A 26,354-nucleotide genomic window follows, 5' to 3' on the forward strand; every position below is an offset into this window, starting at 1 on the left:
ACCAGGAAGAGTTTTGTAATCAAATTTAACGTATGATTCATCGTCCATAATCACGCACACCGATTTTCCGCACAGCAATTGGTCGTATAACTTCCGAGCCCTCGGTTTGACGGATGCGGCTTGCTTTTCACTCCGCTTTGGTTTTTTCTCCTTCTTATACGTCTTTAGACCCATTCTTGGCCCGCTGGACGGTACTCTTCGAGGATCCCACTTTTTTAGTCACGTCTCGAACCGAAGCACTTTTCTTGCGAATGAAAGCTTGCACGATTTTCTGGTCCAGATTTCGGTCAACAGGGTTCGGTTTACTTCCAGATTTTTGCTTATCCTGGAAAGCTGCTTCATCAACATACTTCCGAATCGCGTTTCGAACGGCTCTGTTGCTTACACCTTCCAATTTCGCCAATTAACTCAGAGAAATGTTGGAAATAGTACACCACGTGCAAGATTTGTTTGCGCTTTTCCGGAGAAATGCTTCGCATTGCCATGAAAAAAAAAACAACACGTGCGATACACGAAACTGTTGGTCGAAATGTAAACAATGATTCAGAGTGATAATCAGCTGTTTAAACGTCATCTGAAACAAGCAGCGGTGTTCCAAAGTCGTGCTTAGACATTCTGGGTCACCCTATAGTACCTCATTGCTATGGAAAATTAATAAGGTATTCGTTTTCGGTACAGTTATATCATACGTACTTGATGTTCTCACAAGAAGCTTGATTCATTTGTGATGTTTCTCAATATTCGAAGCGTTTTAGGACCTTTCCAAGGACGGATGCTCTTATCAATCAAAATAGGTCTTACATGAACCCTCATTCAATTGTGATGTTCTGCATCGTTTCAAAATTTATGGGATCTTTTCAAATTTACAACGTCTTAATAAAATTAATAATTATGAAAAAAATAATCTCGTCGAATTCTCTTCATAGAAGAGGCTTAAAATTTGCATCAAAAAGCATAAACGTAGGTGCCGCCCGGTAGGCTCAGATTCTGTGATTGATGTGTTTTCCCTAATACATTTTTCATTTCCACACCGCGATCATCTCCAAGAACATCGAGGACAAATTTCCACAGCATTGTTCTAAACTGGCTGCCAAGCTTCCAACCCATCAGTCCTTTTCAGGACCTCAAATGACTGGTAATAGATTTAACTAAAGAGTAATACCGAAAATGACCAGCAAATAAAAAATATCACAGATTTTTTGGCACACAAAAATAATTTTACCAACATTCGGTAATGACTGTAATCTAGCTATTAAATAAAGCTAGTTTTATTTAAAAAAAAACCTTAACAAAATCTCACCATCCCTTCGTGTAAACTAAATGTCATTCACCCAAAAGTCCAACTCGAGCAAGGGCGGTAGCTGAGAACGCCATTAATTTTAGCGTATGCAGATGATTTGATGATCATTTGCAGAAACATCAACGAGTTAGACAAGATCGTAGGTACTTTAAAGGGACTGCTGGAGGAAGTGGGACTGCTGATTCACCCAGACAAATCTGAACTGCTGGTACACACTAAGATTTTGTTTTCGTGTTCGGTAAATTTTACCGAAATCAGAACAGCTGAATGTTCGGTAAAACTTTGACCTTCATTTTATAGGCTATTGAAGTTGAAAATAATTTCAAAACATGGTCAACCTTGTTTAAATGATCAAATCTTGTCATTTTAGTGGCGATTTAGTTTCAAAGTAGCTGAAAAGCAACTGAATTTAATTGCATAAATTTTACCGAACAGTTCAGCTGTTCAGATTTCGGTAAAAATTACCGAAGTCGGCGATAATTTCTAAGTATAATTTCGTATACGAGACCCGCTTTCCACCAAAGTAGTTGGCAAGAAAGTTTCAGCATAGGCGGAATTCAACTAAAGTCTAAAACTTCCTTCAAATAATTGGGAGTGTATCTAACAGCTACAGTAAAACGCCCCGTGTCAGTTCAACAAACATGCCTACATGGTGTTAAAGTTAGCAAAGCAGTTCTTCCTTTTTTGCTGAAGAACAAAGTTCCTTGGAAAATTGATCGAATAGTATATAACTCTGTTGTGGTACCCACGGTAACATTGTGAGTGGTGTAACACAGGTCTCTACACGGAAGCTACTGCAGAACCGTACTATAGGAAAGACAATAAAGCTAAGTAGGATTACTTATTGGGGGCATATTGTCAGGAGACAGCAGAATCATTTGCTACAAGCTGCATACAATTTCAATCTAGAAAGCCCGAAAAGAAAAGGCCGCCCATGTGACACATGGATTCAAACCCTTGATAAAGATCTAGCCTCGTTGGGAAAGGAAAGAACAGACTTTGAAGAACTACTTTGTAACACAATTGAGCTAAGGAAGGAAGTATATAAACTCTACGCAGTTGAAGATGTATCAGATAGCGAAGAGTCTGTCAACTCAGCATAAAATTAATTCTCACATAAATATTTATATGAAAGTTGAAATTAAAAACCATGTTTGCCTCTAAATGCTCTTTCATTGGTTTTCTTATTCTGAAGACTTTTATTTCTGTACTCATGGTTGCGATTGTTGTTTTTGTTTTGTTTTGTTTCTGTTTCTCTTTGTTTTCGCAGTATTAGTTTCTAGTGAAAGAAATGATCTCCATCACTAAACATAACCACGAGCAATGACGAGGAACTGCATCCCAAACCCCATGATAAACAAGGAGCGGATGCATTCAACGAAACTTTTCAGCGCAAAAGAATCATAATCAACATAGGAAAAAATTCGGTAAGATCCTTCCATTGCATTATTTTATGATTCTTCAATATTGTACAAATATTTACACATTACACACAACTACACATAGTAACTCGGAGCGTTTGGTACGGTATGTCTACGCATCCTTCTACCTCTGTAGATTCAAGAAATGTTCCCATTCATTTCCATGAATCATCTTTGCAGCAAATACAACGCAGTAGGCCTAGCCGTATTGATGTTTATATCATATCTCAGATATGCTGTAAACATCAATGAGACAAGAAAAATGATTAGACCTCATCTAATCATTTTCCAGGATGCTTTCTCGTACTGGCTGCGTTTGTATTAGATAAGATTAGATTAGTTTGGATTAGATTAGAATGAAATCTCACCATCCCTTCGAAGATCTTGTCTTGTATGCCGCTCCAATCTGAATTCACAAGATCGCTGTATGAAGGGCCAAAAACGGAGGGGTAGACCCGTAGGCATAGACACTTACGCAAAATCCAGTTGAATCTAGGAGTCTCCTTCCAACGATACGATCCAACAAATCGAATAACGCAATTCACAATACTTATTGAGCTTCCTACAGGATGGTTTATTCAGAAAGGCGCGTCAATCTCACTGAAACTGTTGGAGTAGAATTCACACCACCACATTCGAATCGGTATGATAAAGAAAATGATAGTGTTTATTCCCTCCTAGACTGCGGTTTTCATTCCACTCAATCGTCCAGTTCATGGTTAAATGATACCCCGCAATACAATCTCACAAATAATAATGCAAAAAAAAGCATGGAATTTTAACGTATCAAAAAAACAAACATAAAATATTAAAGATCAACACATTTTCTTTTACGGAAAAATTCAGTAAAAAAATGATACGATCGGTAAAAAAATTACCGAATTGATCGGTGATTTTGATAGCTCGTCAAAACATGTTTATGGATCGTTTGGTAGTAATTTCGTTTACCGAACTGATTCAGCTGTGTAAAGTTCGGTAAAAAATTACTTCAGAAAAATGCAGGAACTTTACAGCGAGCTTTACAGTTTTCAAAGATCAAAGTCCTGAAAACTAGGACGTGCCCATGAACGCCAGGTTTTCTAGGATTTTTAGAGAAGTTCTTTGAACAGCAGAAAAAAAATGCGGGACCCTTATGAGATTTTTTGGATTTTCTATGAAATTAATGGAAGTTTCGAAAATTTTATAACGTCCAGAACTACGCGCATGTTTTAAGATTTTTCAGATAAGTTACGATAACTTCAGGGTAGTTCGAAAGATTTCTGGAAAATTTGTAAAAATTCAATTATGATTAATGAGGCATTAATTTCAGGAAAGTTGCAGAAACCTAACAGAAGTTGCCAAAACTTATGTTGAGTTAAAAGATTTTAAAGGGAGCTATGTAGCTTTGGGCAGTTCTGGAAACTCAGACTATGATTATCAGGAAAATTGCAGAAATTTTAGGGAAAGCCTTACACACTTATAATGGATCGCAAAATTCTGTAAAATCGATATGTATTCCACTACTTTTTCATAAACTCATCAAAATATCGGTGGAAGCAACTGGTTTACAAAAATCGGTGAAATAATTACGAATCGTTCGGGGATGTAGCTATTTTTTTTTTCTTTTTTTCGAATACTGTTTTTTTACCGAACTTCTGTAAATACAATTGTAAGCCATATTGACAATCGAAAAGGTCCCATATTAAACAGTTTCAGTTTCTGTGGTTTTTGTACACAATTTGAAAAGTAATTCATTGAAAGTGAAATTATATCTAAGAAATTTCGGAAGCTCTGCAGGAGAACAACGAAAAATTCATCTGTATGTTCTGTATCTATGCTAAATATGTACTATTTTTTAACACACATTGTTCACATTTTTTTAGTCTAAATGTTAAGACTGCGTGTGTTTATCATACACTTCTTTCTTTTGGACATCAGTCTGAATATATTGATTATAAGAATTTATTTAATTAAAATCGAAAAAAAAGCATTGAATATTCGAGACCTAAAGAACAGTTTCATCAGTTAACAAGAAAAGTTATAAAAAGCAAAAAAAGGTTATCGCCCATGTAATTCCACTAAATTAATTTTGGTATCCATGACAGATGGATGACAGATGACTGCAGTTGAAATACGTATTTGTCATGGATACCAAATATAATAAAGTGGAATTAAATGGAAGATATCCTTTTTTTGCTGTTTTATTTAAGCCTTCCGCTAACAACACAATTTCATTACTTCACAAGAAAAGTTATGATTACAGTTGTTTCATCGTCAACGTTTCGATCGACGTGATGATTTCTATATCAGAGCTAGTTTTAGATAAAGAACGCAAAACGTGTTGCGCTGAACGAAAGACGGCAAAACTTTATATCCCCTGACAAAGGCTAATTATCAAGGCCGAAACGTCCGCCATAAAGCATTGTAGAGTTTAGATTAATATTTTAAAGCTTTATGGTGAGCTTTTTGCAGACAAGTTTTTACCGTACCCTAGTTTTATTTGGAGAAATATTCAGAAATTTCCAAAAAATAACCCCTACCAGTGAAATGGCTCTCTTTATTGTAAAAGATAACCATCACAAAATAAACTTTTTTTTCAGTGCATTAGACATGCTTCAGTATTATAATTTACCAGCATGATTGATCACGTGTTAATTGCTAGATAACAATTTTACTATTTAACAGGTTACAGCAATCACTGGAGTAAATATTCTCATATCGGGGTGAAACGATCACCATATCACGTGACAAGATCGCCACACTAAAGGACTGTGGCAAAAGCTCTAGAGCAGCTCTCCAAGTTATGTGTATATCAAATCAGAGAGTAAATTATTAAAAAGCTTCCGAAACGCGTTTCTGGATACGAAAAAAAAAACCGATAATCTTCGATTTATAAAAAAATCATTTAAATGATTGGTTCAATACTTGGGGCATCTAAAAAAAGGTTAAAGATTTAGATTGATTTTTAAGGTGCTATTCATAAACCACGTAGAAACTTTAAGAAGTGGGGGGTGTCTACGGTTCATAAATAAATCCATAAATTAGTATGGACGATTGTTTACACAAGTGGAGGGGTAGAGGGGTCTGCAGACTCTCAAAATCTGTCTACGTAATCTTTGAACAATCCATAGTTGGAATTATTACTCGTACCTTAGTTCACCGAATACCGGAAGGTTTGTTAATCCAGATATATAATTTGTTTTCCAATATTTAGTCTATTTTGTAACATTATAATTATGTGTGATCATTGTGAACGATACTGAAAGACAATGGTAAAATTTACGTGCTACACTTAGAAATTATCGCCGACTTCGGTAGTTTTTACCGAAATCTGAACAGCTGAACTTTTTGGTAAAATTTATGCAATTCAATTCAATTGCTTTTCAGCTACTTTGAAACTAAATCTCATCTAAAATAACAAAATTTGATCATATAAACAAGGTTGAACATGTTTTGATATTATTTTCAAATTCAATAACCTTTAAAATGAATGTCAAAGTTTTACCGAACGTTCAGTTGTTCTGATTTCGGTAAAATTTACCGAACACGGAAACGAAATCTTAGTGTGATAGTAGGCAGAGATATCCATCTTTCAAAAGTGTCTGAATTTGTGGGTTAAGTAGCCGAATTTTGAGCCGTAACGGTTTCAAATAATGTCAACCTTATATTTAATCTTTCCTGTTAAAAAAAAAACTAAGCTTAATTGAACCACATCAATCATTGTGCAATACATGAACACTTAAAATTTCTTCCAACTAACTGTTTATTCACCTTATAGAAGTATACATTCAATCAATGACACGATTCATTAATATGTTTGTAAAACACATCACATACAACATTATTTGCACAACTTCTACAGTCGGTATCTTAAACAAAAAAGTAACGCATATTTGCAGCCTTTTTAAATAACAGCCATTCACTGACTGCATTTCCCATGTAATAGTGCATTTTATAACCGAGCATCACATAAAAACAGACTTCACTTACGTACGGTTTGGATCTCCCCGTTTTTGCTTATACTTTTCAACCATATGCTTTATTGTGGAGCAGGAATTGACACATTACCTGAAAAAAATGAAGAGAAAGAAAATAACGTCAAATTAGTCACCCTTACTGATACACAATGTTTAAAAAGTACACAATGACTGCAGCTTCGGGCTCGCGCCGGCCAAACCCGGTTAATCTTGGCCTAGAAAAAAAAAATACCGCGAAGCCCTATGACATCATAAATTACGTGCTTTCATTTACATTTTTTTTTCAATTTCATAACACCCACCCTTGTCTGGCAGGGAGGGGGCACGGAGCCAACTTCCATTGCGTTTTACTAGATCTGCGGAGTTAAAATGCATAAAATGTGTTCACACGGCCACAAACGTAACAACCGGCATGCCGTGGGGGGGGGGGGATGTAGACCCAGCTCCTCTATAAAGTTCAAATTTGAGAAAGAAAAGTGCAAGTGCAATAAGAGCATACGAACGCCGCCCGCCAACACTAAGAGTACTTTATTCAAGTAGGTAGTGCGGCTGCCGCTCTGTGACTGCCTTGAGGGAGCTACCCAGCCCAATGATTCATTGACTTCATATAATGAGAGTGAACTTTCCAAGTTGAGAAAAATGTAAGTCGTTCATGGATGGATCACTTTTTTTTTTTATTTTGAGTGCCGGTTTCTGGAGCCATTTTTTTCTTAATCATCTAAGGGATCATGCATTAAGTAAGTTCTGCAACATTTAGTGAAAATCAAGACCTCTCCTCCATTTCGTCATGTTTTTTTTCTATACACCCAACCGGGGGATGTAAGATTCGCTTACAATTATGTGTGATTCATCATCACAGGATGTTAGTGGAGACCGCATGAACCGAGGATGCGATATACCTAGCTGCGGTCCGATGTGAGAAAATTGGAGACCGAAAAATGTGGAGTGTATTAGTGAGTGAAATTAATTATGTCGAAAAAAATAGAAAAAAGGTTGCCGACTGGACCCGAACCACAGACGTTGCGACTATCAGACCTGTGCTTTCTCCACTGCTCTCTCCATGCTTCTGAATATGGTTAGCCTAAAAGCAAACATGAAGCGCTCATTTTCTCGCATACTCGACTTCGTATGCTTTTTCTGCTGGAGAGATTCGAGATAAGTGTGTGCGTCGTTCTACAATGTTCTACAATGTGCGTCGTTCTACAAGCTTACTGGTATAGTCGAAAGCGTAGATGGAACACGAAATAAAAAAAGATAAAAAACCATTACATCGCCTGCATGGTCAATTTCTAACATTCGTTGCGATGTTCATGAACAGAGGATGATAGGAAACGGAACTAACATTCATTGTAATAGATTTTTGGTTTGCGTGTACCTAATACACACATTATTATTATTATTTAACTTTATTAATGAGGCTTTCAGCCTTGGGCTGGTTCGCCTCCATAATACACACATATGTAAACCCAACCCCCTTCCTTCTTAGAGTATGACGTACTCTATGAATGCTCCGGGAAGTTTATGAATGCTAAACAATATACCTGGGGATCACGGGAATTATAAACAAATGATATAAAATAGTCTTCAGAGTTGGAAACGAAGTATTATTAAAAAAGAAAATTCATGTTCATATCATTCTGTTTGAAACACTATTTCAAAAATAAATAACATGAGGTTAACTTGTTGTCACTTGTGGGACCCTACTTGCGGGGAGGGAGAAACCACGTTCAGTTGAAGCTGCCTTGATTGTCTTGAGATCAACTAATTAATTTGATCCGATGTCAGCTATCGTCAGGGCTGGTAAAAAATTCTACCAGTATTACCAGACTGGCTGCATGCTTATCTGACCGGAAGAAATCTTCGCGTGAAGCTTGACTCCTGTAGTCCTGTACCTACTTCATCGTTCTTCACGAATTCATTGGGTGTACCTCAAGGCATGTATTTTGGGCCAATAGTGTTCGCCTTGTTCTTCATCGACTTGATACTGTCACTCGCACCTGGTTGTAGACTTGCGTACGCCGATGATCTCAAGTTGTACTTCGTAGTTCGGACATTAGAAGATTGCCTAAATGTTTTCGTTGACTGGTGCAACCAGAGCTGGTAAATAGCACAGACGTCATATGACAATGAGAAAACAGGTTCTCTCACTATCATGAGACGAAACTACCTATCGTGAGCTTTCTTGTCATTCTCCAAAGTTCATGCAATCATGAGAATAATTTCCATACGGTTTTGGCATCAAAATGTCTAGCTTGTAATCTGTTGAGTGAATATATTCTTAAGATATCGCGGTGCATAAGCTCTGTATCCACATTAATACGGACACCTTATTAATAACTGTAACTTTTGAAATATTGCACGTAGGGGTGAAACATTTCGCTGAGGTATAGCTGGGAGTCATTGATGAAAAAGACTATGATTGGTGTTCACATTCCATGTTTAGTGTTCAAGATGGCAACGAATGAAAAACACGTGCGCGAGCGGATTTTTTGTACGGATGTAATGCAAACCCTGATTTCTCGCGCAACACGAGAAAATGGCCTATTATTGTTGATCGATTCTCTTCATCGATATTGTCTTTCGCGAATAGCCCGACTGTAAATGAATTTCCCATTGAGTGTATTGTTTCAGGCGCAAGCTAACATCATCTTCTGTCGAACTGTACTGTGAGCTTAGTTAGAAATTCGTTTATGCTGCCGTGGTAAACCAAATAGAAAATCGATGAAGAGAATCGATCAACGAGGATAGGCTCTTTTCAAATGTTACGCGAGATTTGTCAATACGGGAACTTGCAAAAAATGGATTTATCTAAATCCACTGTTCACGGTGTGCTCAATTTCGCAAAAATTTTCGGATCGTTTGATAGAGAGGTAGAGAGGAAACCGTGAAGTGATACAAATATATTTTTTTTTCCTTTGGTTTGTTTTTTCCGTCGATCTTGTTTTCCGTGCTGAGCACCAATGCTACCGACGTGCCAGGAAGGCAGCTCCCACACCTGGACCCTACCTATCGACCCATCAACTCATGAACCGGGGACCAACGGCTTTACTTCCCATCCGAAGGAAGGCGTGATCAGAGATGTTATGCCTCAGAACATCCCGGCGGCGCCGACTGGGATTGAACCCAGGCCTGCTGGGGTGAGAGGTAATCACGCTTACCACTACACCACCGGCGCCGTTAGTGATGCAAATATTGGACGTGCTGATTCTGTCATGGAAAGGTCAAGAGGGTATTGAAGGAAACCCCGAATCTCTCTGTTCGAACGGTGGCTAGTAAAATATGAATTTCACCTGGTTTTGTCCAAAAATCAAAACAGCGTTTAGGACTGAAGTCGTATAAAGTAAAAACAGTTCCAAATCGCAACGACACGGGCTCGACGTTTTTTACTGCGAATATTTGACGAAGTTTTCATGCGTTGTTATGGATGATGAAACTTATGTCCTGGAGGATTTCAAGCAGCTTCCAGGGCTGGCTTTCTAATCTGCTATGGCCAAAAATGCTACAGATGAGTATTTAAGGACAAAGAAGGCATCGCAATTTCCCAAAAAAAAATTCCTTATTTGGCAAGCAATTTGCTCGTATGGCCGAGAGAGTAAATCTTTCGTCACTACAGGTACAATCAACAAGATGATCATGCCATTATGCTAAAATTGTGATGGAGTGGTACGAAGCAAATCAAGTGAATATTGTACCAAAAACCGCAAATCGGCCAAAATGTCCAGAGTTACGTCCAATCGAGAGCTATTGGGCTCTGATGAAGCGGAAGCTTTCTGAAAAGAAACAAGGAATCAACATATCAAACACATCCAACAAATTTGGACAAAGACGGTTACCACGGTATCTGAGGAGTACAAACCCTAATGGATGGAGGTAAGCGCAAAGTTCGAAAATTTTAGGCAAATACTGAATAACTTTGTTATAACTTTGTGAATTGTTAATCATATCACATGAATCTGAAATAAACAACTGCAATTGAAATATAGTGGGAAATTTTTGTTTCACTTAAGTTTTGATGTATCCGCATTATTGTGGATACAGACCTTTTAACAATAATATCAATAAATGAGCTAGTAATTGCAAGGATCTCAACACTGTCCTGTTCTGAGATGAGATGAGATTTGGTAAAAAATCTCTATCATTGTTTTCTCATCCGATGATAGTGACAGAAGTATCTCTGTAAATATCACGTAAGATCTTTCTTTGAAAATTACATTTGCCAGCCCTGGGTCCAACAGTTAAACAGAGCGTACACGGGTACCCAAATAACCATTAGGCCCTTAATCAAAACCCTAATCTAGCACTACAATCGGTTTTAAAACAGGCATTAAATGCTTATCATGCCCTACATACCTATAGGCCTTTTTAATGCACCACCAGAGTGCGCCAGGCGAACCACACCGTTTGTTTACATCAGAATAAGGGTTTTTCACAACGCAAACTACTCTAGTAGCACCCTTGGTCTTAGAAACTTATATACGACTTATTTCAGTTATAAACAAGTTGCTGCAACTTTTTGGGACAGAATTGTGCTACTTGGGTAATGCATTTTTCAGTGAACATCTTGCCAATTTCCATCAGTATGATTTTCCACAGCTCTGAACTGATTTGGACCTAAACTATTCAAGCAAATGAAATCCGGAAGATCATAACCTCTCAGGCACTAAAATAATTTTCAATTTTTATCAACAAAAATATTCCTGAACACTAGCAGGATCCTTACAAAAAATATACAGAATTAAATTTTTCAACTGCAAATCAAGGTTTGGAGCATCCCAGATGAATCAATTTATAAGGAAAAGTGAAAAAGTGTTCTGCTTCCTATGTCTCTCGGCAAAAATGTATGCTGACAACACTTTTTTTGACATTCTCCTATTCACCACCAGAGGCTGAATCAATCGCTTAGCTTATATTTAAAAGGTGTATACAAGCTAAGCGATCGATTCAATCCCTGGTGGTGAATAGAAGATTGTCAAAAAGATTGTTGTGAGCGTACATTTTTACCGTGAGACAAGAAAGCATTCCTTTGTAACTCTTCTAAAATTTCTTTTCAATCCTGCTTAGAATATCTTTAGAACTATCCTGAAGATTAAATTTCATCAATATTATTTTCTAAATTTCCTTTGATGCTAATGCAAAAGTCTCCTCAGATATTTTTCAAAATTCTCCTCAGAATAGCTTTGGAATTCTCTTCTGAATTTTTTAAGAATTTCTTTTAAGTTATGCTCCATTTTTTTAATGTACCTCAGAATACGATTCCTTTTGTATTTTTCTCGAAACTTCCTTGAAGTTCTCTTTTGAATCCACCTCAGTATTCCTTTTGAATTATCCTTATAACACCCTTGAAATTCGAAGTACTCTTTAAATACTCGCTTAAACTCTCCGGATATTCACAAAACCGATATAAATTTTGCTTAGAATCACCTAGGAATTCTCGTCACAGCTTTCTTGAATTTCTTCTGAGAATTCCTTAGGGTTTAATCGCAGAATTATCATGGCATATTCATCAGAACTCTTTTGAATGTTTCTCCAAGTTTTTTTGATTTTTTTTAGGAATGATTAAGTTTTCCTATATTATATATTTATTTTAAAATTTCTATAAAAACGTTGTTCAAATTATTGATACCCTCAACATTTTTCCAAGTCTGCAAAATTTTCCAGGGCTCATAATTAATATAAAAAATAGGAAAGCTGACACTGCTTGATTTTTATTAAAGAAAAAAATATACTTTTAACCTTTTGTCCAAAGTTGACGAAATAAATAAATAAATTTAAGAAAACATAACTGTATTCTAATATGTACTAGTCTACGTTGGTTGACAAAATAAAATAAATAAATAAATAAATACATAAATAATGATTTTTAAGATCTCGATTGTAAAAAGAATCTAGTCTTAATCTTAAATCACGTCGATTTTTAATGGTCAAATTCCGAAAAAGAAAAATCTTAGTCTAAGACTTTAAAAAAATTTCAAAGCTTCCGAATCTGGATTTGTTTTGTATTTTATTTTTATTTTTTTAAGATTTCTGTTAGTAAACATCCCGGTGAGTTAAAACATTTTCATGCTCCGAGATCTTCGAATGATGTTCAAGATTTATAGAACAATTTCTTAATTTAATCTCTCACTCTAAGATTCCCATTCAGCCCAATAGCGTTCAGCTAGTGATCTTTAAAAAACCATGACTCTGTTAATTTGTTAATTCTGGTGCTTCGAAATCATAGGGCTCGAAATCATAAGACTCTAGATTACAAATAAAATTCAAAGATGAGAATATTTATGCCGAACTTGTAAAGACTTAGTTCTGTTAGCCCCATTTAATCATATATAAAAAAATGTGTCCATTCCATTAATTCCTAACGGATAACTGTCGTTTGAATTTTTACCTCGTTTTCAGTAATGAACGATTTAGTCAAGGCTATTTTAATGCAGATGTGAAAGGGAAATTACAAATCGAGTGTCATCAAAATACATGGCATGTTAAGAGATTGAGCTAGTGAGAGAGAATTTGAATCTTTCGTTCTCTCTGGGGACTGGTAGCGGTTAAAAATTTATGGGAAAAACCTTTTTTATATAATTGTAGCTTGTTTAACAATATTTTCCAGGAAAAAAGTGAACGACAAAGTCTATGAATTAGTTCTTTAGGTTGTCGTCAACTTCTTTTGACAACAAAACATGTCTGGTACTTCTATATATGCATTTAGATTAACATTCGAAATCCATCCTTTTTTTACATATTCTGCACAAAAGATACTTTCTGCCCCGTCCCATTCATAAAAATTTGTAGGAATCCTGTTAGGGGTGAGCTCTTTTTTGTGAATAATATGTAAGAAAGGAGAGACTTCGAATGTTAATCTAAATGCATATATATATATATAGGTACCAGACATGTTTTGCACTGCACTGTCTTCTGTGAAAAATTAACGGAAAACAGATTTTGCGTAGTTTCCGATAGATGTCACCGCAAATAACAGCAGTGACATCTGATGGAACATGAATGCAGAAGCTGGACAACATTATTAATTGAAGAACTCAGTCATTCAACATGCTGTAGTATTCGATTTATCTAATATATAAACACGATGTCATCTCGTAGTCCACAATGACTTCCGGTTTTTAAAAAATTTTATATTGCGTATTTCGGCTTAAGAAAAAAAATAATTTGAATAGGGTATTTTGAGAATGGAAATGACATGTAGATGCCAGCATCTTGTTGAGGGTTGACTCCATTTTGAAATTCAAGATAACAGCTTCCAGTTTTCTAAAATCAACGATGGCGAGTTCTGGCTGCCGAAAACTTCGCTTCTAGTAATCGGTTCTGGAATCTTTTGAAATTTGTTTACAATGGCTTTCTGTTGAAATCCTGTGGAAAAATTTAGAAAAAAATTTATGTTTTCCTGCATTCCTACGCGATGAAGAAACAAGAAGATAATTAATTCTGCACACAAGATATGAAAATAGGACGCTGGTGGTGTAGTGGTAAGCGTGATTACCTCTCACCCCAGCAAGGGAAGTAAAGCCGTTGGTGCCCGGTTCATGAGTTGATGGATCGATAGGTAGGGGCCAGGTTTCGGAGCTGCCGCCCTGGCGTCGGTAGCATTGGTGCTCAGCACGGAAATCAAGATCGACGGAAAACAAATCAAGAAAATTTTTTTTTTTGAAAAACTGACAAGGTCGAGTACGAGGATTGAAAAGGACCGTCTGTACAGTACTAAAACATTTCAAGGGACGTTTGTCTGTTTTCGGAAGGTGCAATTAAGGCGTCGAAGCGGTACAGTGGACCAAAATCTGCGTCAGAACGTCATAAAGGCTTTCAAAGCGAATCCAGGACTTTCGAACATGGATGTGGCCAACAAACTCGGTGCTGTTCGCAGTACAGTTCGGAATATACATATTCCGGAAGGTTTCTTCAACTTTCGGGCTATTATGCAACCGAACCGACGTCATTGAGAAAGAGTTGAACTCGCCATTCTGTTCAGATTTCCGCTTAATCGAAATGTATTGGGGTATCATAAGATCTAAACTAAAGATGAGTAGAAAATGGATAAGGATGCTATTTCAATGACCGGATAGTGGAAAAAAAGCAGCCGGTGAGGTTTGGGAATAAACATCGCAAAACCCATGTGGTATCTTTGAACTACAATAAGATAACAAGATTATTTTTCCTGCGCTTTGGTCAGATAGCGTATAGGGCATGATATGCAAATTTATACGATAGGTACCTGGATCAACGATATTTAAAAATACGCATTCAATCTCGACGTCATCTAATTCTGCATTTCAACACCTTTGCCTCTCCTTTCTCTTATCCTTTACCTATGCATGCATCTACGCTTCTATATTAAGGATCAACTTAACCCTCATTTAGTATTGGGCTGATTTCAATCGACTCGCATAAGTCATTATCTAAGAGCCATCTCATCTTTATCTTTTTGATTGCTGCATGAAAGGTGTATAATTGGTCATCAACATTACTCTGGCGACCAGGATCAATACCCCCTCCAGCATGGCACAATAACAATAACAGCAACAGTATATAAATAATCCAGTTAATATTCAAACAAACCACTAAAAACCTGTATAGTAGCATGGTGGAGTCGTAATTTGAGACAAGCAGCGACTCGGACTGGGAGAGTGTTTCAGAAGACCTAGCTCCATCAGACTTCTTCGGATTTAGTGATAAGGACCCCGTCATGAGAGGGACCGATTCTGAAGACGAGGTCGGTCCGAGGCAACGACAATAACAACCCACAAAGCATCCCCAGTCAACCGATGATGATTCAGCAACACAAGTAAGCCCAGAATTCATAGGTAAGCTCACCCAATCGTTATATTAACATGCTTTCCCAATAGGACCCTACTCAAATGTGTTAGCAGTGCTTGTTCGACCACCATTGGTTTTCTCTTCTGGCGTTCGAGTAGTGGATTTATTGGATATAGCAGGCCTTGACAAATGAGCCCCAAAAGGGCTGCAACCTGTAGTCACCAAAAAATATAATAAGATAATAAGATTATTTTCTAATAACATTTTATTCTAAACCAAACAGATTCTGAAATACATCCGATTGAAAGCGTACCAATTCTAAATAGGCAGTGATTTACTATATGGATATTTTGAAATGATAATGATATGTTGAGGCAGGATTGATTACGCCATTTTAAAATCTAGCATTAAGAGTTTCGGTTTTCTAAAGTTAAAGTTTATGAAAAACTGACAAATACTCATCAATATGAGCGTTTTCAGAACAGAAACTAAGAGTTTAATCCGGAAAATTTTGACTCGCACTTTTCTAAAATCAATGAAAAAGACTTCCGGTATTAGAAAAAAATGTCAAATGTCCAACAATATGGATTGGATACATTGGTGGAAATAGGGATTACATATGAAGGCCAGAAATCGATGGAGACTGCAGGTTTTTGAAAAACTTGGTATTTTTGGAACGTGAAAGATGTGCAGAGGCCGGAAATCGATGCTTAACGCAATTTAAGAATCAAAGATTTCCAAGGGCTCAACAATGCATGCTATATATTATTTTGAAATCGAATTGTTTGTGTATTGAGTTAAATCAAATGCGCAAAAAAAAAACTGAAACAAGAATCGAAAGAAAAAGATAGATCCAGTCGATTTTTGGTTTATTTGAGATCGATTTAAAAGATCGATTAATCGCACAAAAAGAATCGATTTTTTGTATTTCTATTCAAAATCGCCCAATGCTTACTTGAATATGTATTCATTTTATTCATTACACAGAGAAAAAATACCCTAAATTTAAGTTATTTTTACTTAATTTTGGGAAATTTTGAGTTTTGCATCCCACTTTCACTTTTTGGTTGTTGTCAAAAACGGGATGAGATATTCGATTTTCTCACGACTATCTTTCAATAAGCTTCTAGTGAGTATATGATATGTTCTCAAATTTGAGTAAATTGAACTTAGTTTTGGGTAGAAATTACTCACGAGTAAGTAATTATTTTTGCCGTCGTCAAATGTAAACTACTTTAAGCGCTTTGACTACATGTTTTAGTATTACTTCTACGTGAAGTCAACGATTTACATTGTTGAAGATGCTTATTTCAAATAACAGACTGTAGTGGTAATTTTTTATACGATAGATGGAGTAGATGAAAGCATAGAGTTGATAGTTCCGTTAGAGTACGGCAGTGTGAAGATTGCATATAGATATTAGAATAGCGAGCTAGGACAACTTTTAAGGAAGGTACAAATCGATTTTTTCATCTCTCTTTACCAAACTCCCCCTTTGGAGAGGGATGGTGAGGGGTGTGTCCCCCCCGCCACCACTGGCATTAGCATTAGCATCTTCAACTATACTTTAAGCGGTTTACTGAAAATTAGCTAATTGAATGGAACATGGGACATGAGGGAAAAGAACTTAATTTTGGGTAATTTTTCGGTTCCGTGTAGGAATTAATCACGGGTGTTAATAACTGACAATTGTTCTGGCTCACCCTGTATTTGTTTTTATTATAAAGTCTTTGTTTTCTGGCACACCCGATGCATCATGATCAAAATTATTGTTCATCGCTGATACATTTTTATTTGATTTTCAACGATCAGTCCGCCGACCCGCAAATGGAACCCATGAATCTCACATAAATTAGTTATCCGCATCCAGTGTTTCTTCGGTTTCTACGAAAACCACCCGAGAAGGTTCCCCGCAGTAGCATGTGACGATCGATGCACGGTTTTCACGTTTTGTTCAACCCGGTTTGGAACATGAACTGTGGGAGTTTTGCTGGCCTCCATTCCTTTACCGCAGCGCTCTACCTTTTAGGCGTTAGTGTAACGCTTTCTTCATACAAACAACCTTCGCAACGCTTCGGCTTCCCTTTCCCATTCTTATTTTTTGCTTCTGATAATACCTTATTACGCGCTTGATAATACGAACTGCGGTAATGAGAGGTTGGTTTTCATAACTGCCGCAAGATTATCTTTGTGGAAATAAATTGTTTTCGTTACGAAAGAGAGGTGATGTTGGCGAACTAATGCAGATCGAGGCGTTCTCAGCGGTAGAACGAATGAGTCGTAATGGTCAGTTACTTGGGAAAAAGTTATAACCATTGAAAGTTACGAAAGCGGAAAGAACTCAGATTTGTTAGATGGTAGACAACCGATAAGGATCGTTGCATTGATGCCCCAGGTAATGCTTTAACATATGAACGTCCATAATGTATGCTTTGATATCAATCAAATCTGCTGTTGAGTCAGAGAGGCAGAGAATTAATCAACGAACAGTTTCGCGTGAGAAAGCACTACGCAATACGATTAGCACTTCCGATTTCCTCCGGGCGCTGGTGGCGGTGACGAGTGAATTCATGATTGATGATTGCCCTAGGGATTTGGCTTGAAGATCCAATTTGTAGTCACATGCAAAAATTATCATGCGGAATGAAAGATAAAAATGATTGCCAATTTATTCGTCGACCAATGTGCCCATGGCGGTCGCACGTTGAGCAATGGTTTTTATTTTTCGATAGAGGCGCACAGTTGGTGATAGAAGTGACTTTGGAGACGCGAAATATAGGTGAGAAAATAAAACGATCGACCGCCCGGGGTCTTCTAATTAACAGTATGTGCGAAATACTTTCACTACACTTCATGGTTGTTTCCGTATCAATAAAGCAACGAGAGTGTCAACATTTAGTCCAGGTGTGACTTTCGCGTGAAATTTGAGTAACTAGGTGCCGCAAGAAATGGTATCAGCTAAAGGGCGAACACGAAATTATTGCGACACCGAAAATGTCATGCCAATTTTTTTATAATGTTTAGAATCAAACCAAAATTTTAGGGTAGTTTTATACATATATTTACTTCAAAAATCAAAAGAAAAGTTAATCGATGGAGCCTTGAGTGTAAAATTGAACGCATTTTCGCTTGATGCCCTCCATCAAAGTCTTTACAGTGTCATCCGGTACCAGTTTCTCAGTTTTTTTTTTTCCATTTTCTTAACATGTCCTTCTCGTCTTTGACTGTCTTCTTGCTCTTCCGAAGTTCCCGCTTAATTATTGCCCAGTACTGCTCCACCGGGCGCAGCTCCGGACAATTTGGCGGATTCATGTCCTTTGGAACAAAATGGACAGATTTGGCCTCATACCACTCCAGGACACTTTTAGAATAGTGGCATGATGCCAAATCTGGCCAAAATAGCGGAGCTTCGTCGTGCTGCTGCAAGAACGGCAAAAGGCGCTTCTCGAGGCACTCAGATTTGTAGATCTCGCCATTTACTGTGCCCTTTGTCACGAAATGCTCACTCCTCAGTCCGCAAGAGCAGATGGCCTGCCAAATGAGATATTTGGAGGCGAACTTCGACATTTTCTTCTTCTTAAATTTGTCGTCCACATCGAACTTGCTCTTGCCGATGAAAAACTCCAACCCCGGAATTTGCTTAAAATCGGCTTTTATATACGTTTCGTCGTCCATCACACAGCAGCCATATTTTGTCAGCATCTTCTCGTAGAGCTTCCGTGCCCGAGTTTTAGCCGTCGATTGTTGCCGCTCATTGCGGTTTGGGAAGTTCTGTACCTTGTATGTATGTAGTCCAGCTCTCTTCTTTGCATTCTGGACGTAGCTCTGCGACATGCCGATCTTTTTAGCCAAATCACGGCTTGAGACGTTGCGATTTGCTTTAATCATCCGCTTCACCTTTCCCTGCGTCTTTTTGTTCTCCGGTCCCGGTTTTCTTCCAGCTCCTTTGCCGTGGTCCAACGTCAACCGCTCCTGGAACCGCTTCAACACTCTGGAGACGGTTGGATGGTGAATGTTCAACATTTTTCCCAAATGCCGGTGCGACAGGTCAGGAAATTCCAGGTGTTTGGAAAGAATTTGTTCTCTCAACTCGCGTTGGTTCACCTCCATTTTCGTTGAATCGAAAAACACGACTTCGAGTTTGACAGCATGTACACAATACCCATCAATGAGAAAGTGTGCAAAATTTGGTAGATTTTTACCCAATGGTAAAAAAGTTATGCCCTGTTGAATGTGTCGCAATAATTTCGTGTTCGCCCTTTAGGTTTTGAACACATTGGTCATTTTCAAAATATGACGTCACGAAGAAGAGGTAAACCTTTCTCATCTTCGCTGTTACATCTCAGCTGGAATTTTGTATATGCTAGCAAAGTTGCAGCACTTCCAAAGTTGTTAATTGAGAGCTTGCTAAATACATATGTTGTACGGCAAGTACAATCGTTCTCTTTTTCAAGGAAAGTAAAACAAATGCATTCGAAAACTTCCTCGACTGGACTGAGAATTGAACTCGTTTCCTCCAGCATGATTTGATGTCTTCTTCTTATTATCATTTCAGATTTTTGACCTCTTCTTAACTCCAAAGATCCTAACATCATACAGCTTTGTTCATACGGTGGCAAGTTTATATCATCACGCCATGGCAGATGACTCTAGAGCAGCAAATTGTCGATTCGGAAAAACTCGACCTTCTCCGATTTGCATAAAAGTTTGCATAATTGTGTGTTATGGGCAATCATTCACATTTTTGCAGAAATTCGGTTATTTTGGACCTATTTATTTTTTTCAAAATGGTGTCTTTGTATTTTTTCAATAAATTATAGCACGAAAGCGTCACATCTGATCGAAATGACGTCTGATACAGAGTTGTAGAGGAAAATGTGTTAAAGAAGTTAAGATATATGACCAAAAGTTGATGTTTGACGATTTTTGTCAATTTTCAAGTGTTCATGGTTTTAAATAATCCTAAAGTTTGCATTTTTTTATGAGCTCACTTAACAAATACATTCTAAATATTGAAAGATATACATTTTGAGATATTTTAGTTTTTAATACTTTTTGAGTTTCAACTCAACATTTCTAAAAAAATAAGTTTATACTTTTCCCTGTATTACTTTACTTTTCTAAAAAACTTTGTCTCAGACGTCATTTCGATTATTGTGGCCATTTTGGATCATGCATTTATAAAAAAAATGTCAAAGACCCCTTTAAAAAAATGCAAGATCCAAAATAGAAGAATTTTTGCATAAATGTGAAAATTTCATGTAAATTGGAGAAGGTCAAGTCTTAAATTTATATATTTTTATCCTATTTGCCGTGGAACGGTCTCTATGGTATGGACACCACACAACTATACTGCCGCTATTCATAGAACAGTCCCATGTATATGGGAAATCCACAGGACTTGAGATTGTTATGCGATCGAGATCGGACTAATGTACAGTAATAGAGACTTCAGACACAGAGGGTGATGGATTCCACTGATGTAATCATGGGTCATGTTTTTACAGTACGTTAGTGAAAACCTGCAGAGTTCAACCGGGGTTTATTAGATGAGCGATATTTTTGGTGCAATAGGACGCGTGCTCGATACTGATTGGAAATCATCTAGGGGCATCCCACTCTAAACTTCATACCTAATATCAATAAAATATTTGTAAATCCCGCGTAAGTATTCTTAAGTATTTTTAAGTATTTTATACCATTGCTATGAATTTCCATTGAAGTAACACTTATTTTTAAATGACCGGTTGCTAGTGCATGTGTTTGTTTTTGACTTGTTGTTGTCGGTCGTCTTGTGTTTATAAAAATAGGAGTGTTAAGTATTTTTATTATGAGTATACATTAGTATTATTTAATTTATATTTTTCAGCGATTCAGCATGTAAAAAAGCTTCGAGGGCTGGTTACAAAGAATGATGTTTTCAGTACAAGTTTAACGGTGTTTACCGATCGACTGAACTCAAAGTGTATTTTTTTTTTTTATAAATTTATTTAATAAGGCTCAACCGAATTAACTTTACAGAGCCGAGGATGTTTGTTCACTATACAATATAGTACATCTTAAAACTATAGTCAAAAGATACAACACAATAAACATTTTATCTTCCACTATCCAATAAGCCTCCTTCACCAGAACCGGAGCCGCTTCCAGTGGTTTCATTGTTCGACAGATTCGCCAACGGGGAGCAGAGGCTTCCATTGCAGCAATGGACGTAACACGTGGTCAGCACTCACACATTCATCGCGAAACGGTTGCTTTCTAAAGTCGATGACGCATCGACTGAAAGAGCTACTGTTGAAGAACAATGAGGAGGACCACACAATGGTTGCTGCCGAGTAAACAGACGATCACGTGACACTTACTGAGAGTAGTCTGCTTCTGTCGACAGCCGAGTGAACACTGACTCAAAGTGTATATTGGCTCACATATACCCTCTCGGTGCACAAAGATCCTGCGATGATGAGTATTGGTATATTCAGATATGAGCGTGCATTAGCTGACCGGAGCAAAATTTGCGATGGCATGAGAGAGACAACTAGTACTTTTCTCTGTCTCTCTCCGTCTCGTACCTTCGCAAAATCTCGCCTTGAGCGTGAAACATCGCTCAGGACGAAATTCACCTTATTTCTAAACATTTTAATTACCGTTGACCTACCTAGCAGCAAATCATCTGACTACGATTTTGTTTTTGCTGCATCGAGGATCTGAAGCCGTGAAAACGTGTTGCAGACCTGAGCAAATGCAGGAAGAAAAGTTAGTCGATCTACCGGGTGTTGAATGGGAATGATCGTGATTCGTTTCTGACCGGAAGCTTTTGGCCCTTTTGACTCTCCTTTTGAATGAACTACAATATTGATTATTTTGAAAAATTAATGTTTTTATTATATCACATTGAACACAAATTTTTACTTGTTTAAATTATACTTAGGAAAATAAAGGAAACTAAATCCGTTCATTTGAATAATTCTGAAAAAAAAAACATTTGTAAATAAGTTATATATTAATTGCATTTAAAACATCCTTTTTTAGACGCGTTGTATTGTTGTTTGTGAAGTATTCAACCTTTCTGACAAGCACTTGTTATCTTGAAGTTATAATTCGATATTGCATTTCTTAATCACCAGTCTATAACACATTTATAACTGATTGTATTTGGTGAAAACTGGCTAACTTTATGTACAACATGTTTTCATAAGTCATTATTAGAAACATGAATACATCTGAGATATAACTTATTTATAACATGTTATTAATAAGTTGTATTTCAGTTGTACTCATGTTTCCAAAAATGACATATGAAAACATGTTGTATATAAGGCTAGCAAGTTTTCATCAAAAACAATTAGTTATAAAAGTGTTATAAATAGTCAATTGAGAGTTGCCATACCTAATTATAACTTCAATATACGATACAAGTAATATTCTTGTTTTTCGTATTATAAACATGTTTGATAACAATTATGAAATTTTTCAATGCATTCTACAAACTGCACCCCAATATGGCTGACCAATGAAGCAATGTATAGAATGCTTTCAACATCACATGTACGTTTTGTAAAAGAGAAAAGTAATATAATTTAAAAAGAAAGTTGATATTCTATTTGTTTTTGTTTTTTGCAAAGTTGGGGAATTTTATCCAGAATTTTTTATGCAATGCAATTTTTAATATTAAGCTTTTTCTTAGAGCCAATGAGTTTTTCAGAAGTAGAATGTATAGATTTACAATAAATTTGAAACCACATAAATGTTTGCAGTACGGAATCTCAGTTTAGGCACTTTATTCGCACGATGAGGAATTTCAGAAGAATAAGTTGTGTAAATTGATGATAAACAAATGCCATTCGGAGGAAGGATGAAATGAATTTACAACATGTCCAATACATGTCCCACCTCTTGCGCTTTTTTCGGTATAAATAAGTTGTATATAAGTGACTAGACGTAAACGTTTACGGCTAATATTGTCATAAATAAGTTTTGTAAACCCGTTTATGACAAATTGTGTTACTTGGGTGTTATGCCTCAGAACATCCCGGCGGCGCCAACTGGGATTGAACCCAGGCCTGCTGGAGTGAGAGGTTATCACGCTAACCACTACACCACTGGCGCCGTTGTATCAGAAGCATTCTGCTTTATAACAGTATAAGACACAGTTATTAAGTATAATCTGTTTTCCTGAATGCACAGTGGGCGACGAATGAAATCTAGCAGGACAAATTTAATAACGCTCTGGGATTGCATCCAATTGAGTTGCCGTTTAGAGCAAAGATTTTTGGCTTAGTTAGGACTACAATTTGTTGGATATACATAATTCAAGTTTAAGCCGCAAAGATGACGCAGAGATGGGATTTTTTTTATTTCATAAGCTGCTGTTTCCGGCAAAGCTGCAGAACGTGATATTTTATTAAAATTACCGAAGATATGATAACTGTAAATCTTCAATTAACTGAGATATACGTATAATTAAATTGGTCTGTATTTCAGGATTTTAGTATGATATTTTGAAAATTCGTGCGAATGAATAATTTTTCGTCGATCGGTTCTGATCAATTCGATCTTTCCAAAGCAATACTATTATTTTTAGAATAGGGTAAGTGAGCTAGTTTTTGGCCCTATCTTAAGTTTCAATATTTTTCATCATTTATCAAATGTATTTTAATACAACGCTAGAATACCCATCTTGCTATGTGTCTCCGCGAATGAAACCATGCATATTTATTTCAAATTTGAATCAAGCCCTAGGGCCAAAAATGGCTCACTTACCCTACTGAAAAACAAATATCACATGAAATTGGAAACAATACATAATTTGCCGAAAGAATTTTTCTCAAGAATGCGCAAGCGCATCAACTAGGTTATAATCCCTCAAATTATCTCGAAGGTAGGTCTATTTGAAATATTTGGATTTGAATCAAACATTATATTGTATTGAAACAAATACAGCAAAACTATCCAGTTGATTTTCAAAATTCAAAATTTGCTCAATTTCGACCAAATTTGTCATTTAAATTGAAATTGAAGATTTTCCACACAAGTCGAATCGATTTGCGATCTTGGACAAAATTGTTCTTCATAGTTTTCCCAACGTTAGTCTCAGTTTTAGTCAAAATTGAACAATATTTGATTTTTTTGACAGAAAATTAATAATTTTGTTCCTGTTAATACAGAAATCTAATCTAATCTAATAGTTTGGGTCCGTTTTCTATATAAACTTCAAAATTCACCCACAAATCCAGATCATAAACAAATTCGTTCAATTTTGGCACAGTTGTTGGGGACCTCAACACAGATCGAAAAGGCATTGGGTAGAGGGAGTTGTGATCTTAACCCAAACTTAACCCACCCCAAAAATCATAATAGAATAATATGTGTTAAAATAAAATATGTTGTTTGATTCAAATCCAAATATCTCAAATATACCGCAATATACCTCTGAGATATTTTAAGAAATTAAAGTATATTTGAACAATTCATGACATCCTGCATACACTTGTGCATTGTTGAAAAACAAAATCATTCAGAAAATCATCAATTTTTTGTTTTTGTATTTCAGTACTCTTAAAAATAATAGTATTGCTTTGGAAGAGATCAGTACCGTCCGACGAAAATGATAAAAGTATTCTTTTGAACGCATTTTCATAATATAATACTAAAAAGGGGCTGTTCATAAACTACGTAGACCTATTTTTATAGGTTTTAGACCCCCCACGCGTAGAGAATCCCTCTTAACTTTGCGGGAGAGTTTTGAAGTTTGTATAGGAAAGCGCATGGAAAATGGAACGATCCTATTAATTTGCTTACCAAAAATCAAAAAATTGCTCATATTACACCAAATCTCGGACGTACATATATTGAGAATAGAAATTTCCCATACAAAATTCAAAATGTTCCTTAAATCCAGAGCATAACCAATTTCGTTCAAACTTGACAACGTTGTTGGGTACCTCAATACTTTTGAATCCAACAAATCGTAGTCCTAACTAAGCCAAGAAACTTTGCCAAAGACGTCTGTTCAATTGGATGCAATCCCAGGGCGTTATTATTTTTTCCTGATATATTTCATTCCTGGTCCAGTGTGAAATGGAGCGGAATGGTTAAATATAGTTCATCGCCGATTTGGGATGTTACAACCCCTACAATTATAACACACGCATGCCAACTCTGTAGTATACCATGTTCACCTAATACAAAATTACAGGATCAGGTGAACTTTCGAATTGTATGCCGGCGGATAAGCATATGATTAAAAAATTCAACACCGTTATGAAGTGTAGTAAAGTGAGAACTGCGCATGCAAAGAAAGCCTTTATAAAAGCCTACATGAACCAATGACAGTCGGAAACACACTTACAATTGCCATGCGCATGCCTTCATCCGTCCTTGTTGAAAGATCATAACACCATTAGCTCCGTATCATAAACACCCCTCATTGATTGCAAACAATGCATTGGCCTACACGAGTAGTAGGCAGACCCACAAAACCGCTACCATGACATTCACAATCAACGACCTCCGGGAGATCGAAGGCCGGCTGCACCACCTCCGCGGGGCCAATCACCATCAAATGCGCAACTGGTGAACGATCGGAAACATGCCGCACCACACCACAAGCCCATAAGCCATGAACATTAGCGTGCATCACGTGCTCGCATCTCTGCTGCTACTCGGCAATAAATGCTATTATTATGTGGCTACATTAAAAGGTACACTTGTGCGACTGGCCACGCTCGATTGACCACAAACAAACAAGCCAACCAACAAACAAGTTATTAACGTGGCTTGAAGAGCCGCTTGAAATTCCAAGCATACTTCCAAGCCACGGTGCGCAATTTCACTTTCTTCGCATTTCTCACTGTCTACGTCTCGTGTACGACTTCTTCGGGCCTCTTCTCGGAGACACTCGCCGTCTTCATCTGCCCA

At 36.9% G+C, this 26,354-nt stretch overlaps 1 protein-coding gene across 1 annotated transcript in view; it reads right to left on the reverse strand.

The window, feature by feature from the left end:
- Positions 1-26,073, reverse strand: part of LOC135704322 (putative mediator of RNA polymerase II transcription subunit 26) — an 83,535-nt gene extending 57,462 nt beyond the window's left edge. Inside the window, exon 1 of the mRNA XM_065225755.1 lies at positions 25,912-26,073. Within this exon, the coding sequence (XP_065081827.1) occupies positions 25,912-26,073 (162 nt within the window). The remainder of the gene's footprint in view (positions 1-25,911) is intronic.
- Between the last annotated feature and the right edge of the window lie 281 nt (positions 26,074-26,354).

Source organism: Ochlerotatus camptorhynchus, unplaced genomic scaffold (genome assembly GCF_037179485.1).
Source record: "Ochlerotatus camptorhynchus isolate MF236.1 unplaced genomic scaffold, CSIRO-AGI_Acam_v1.1 ptg000233l, whole genome shotgun sequence".
NCBI classification, from domain to species: Eukaryota; Metazoa; Arthropoda; class Insecta; order Diptera; family Culicidae; genus Ochlerotatus; species Ochlerotatus camptorhynchus.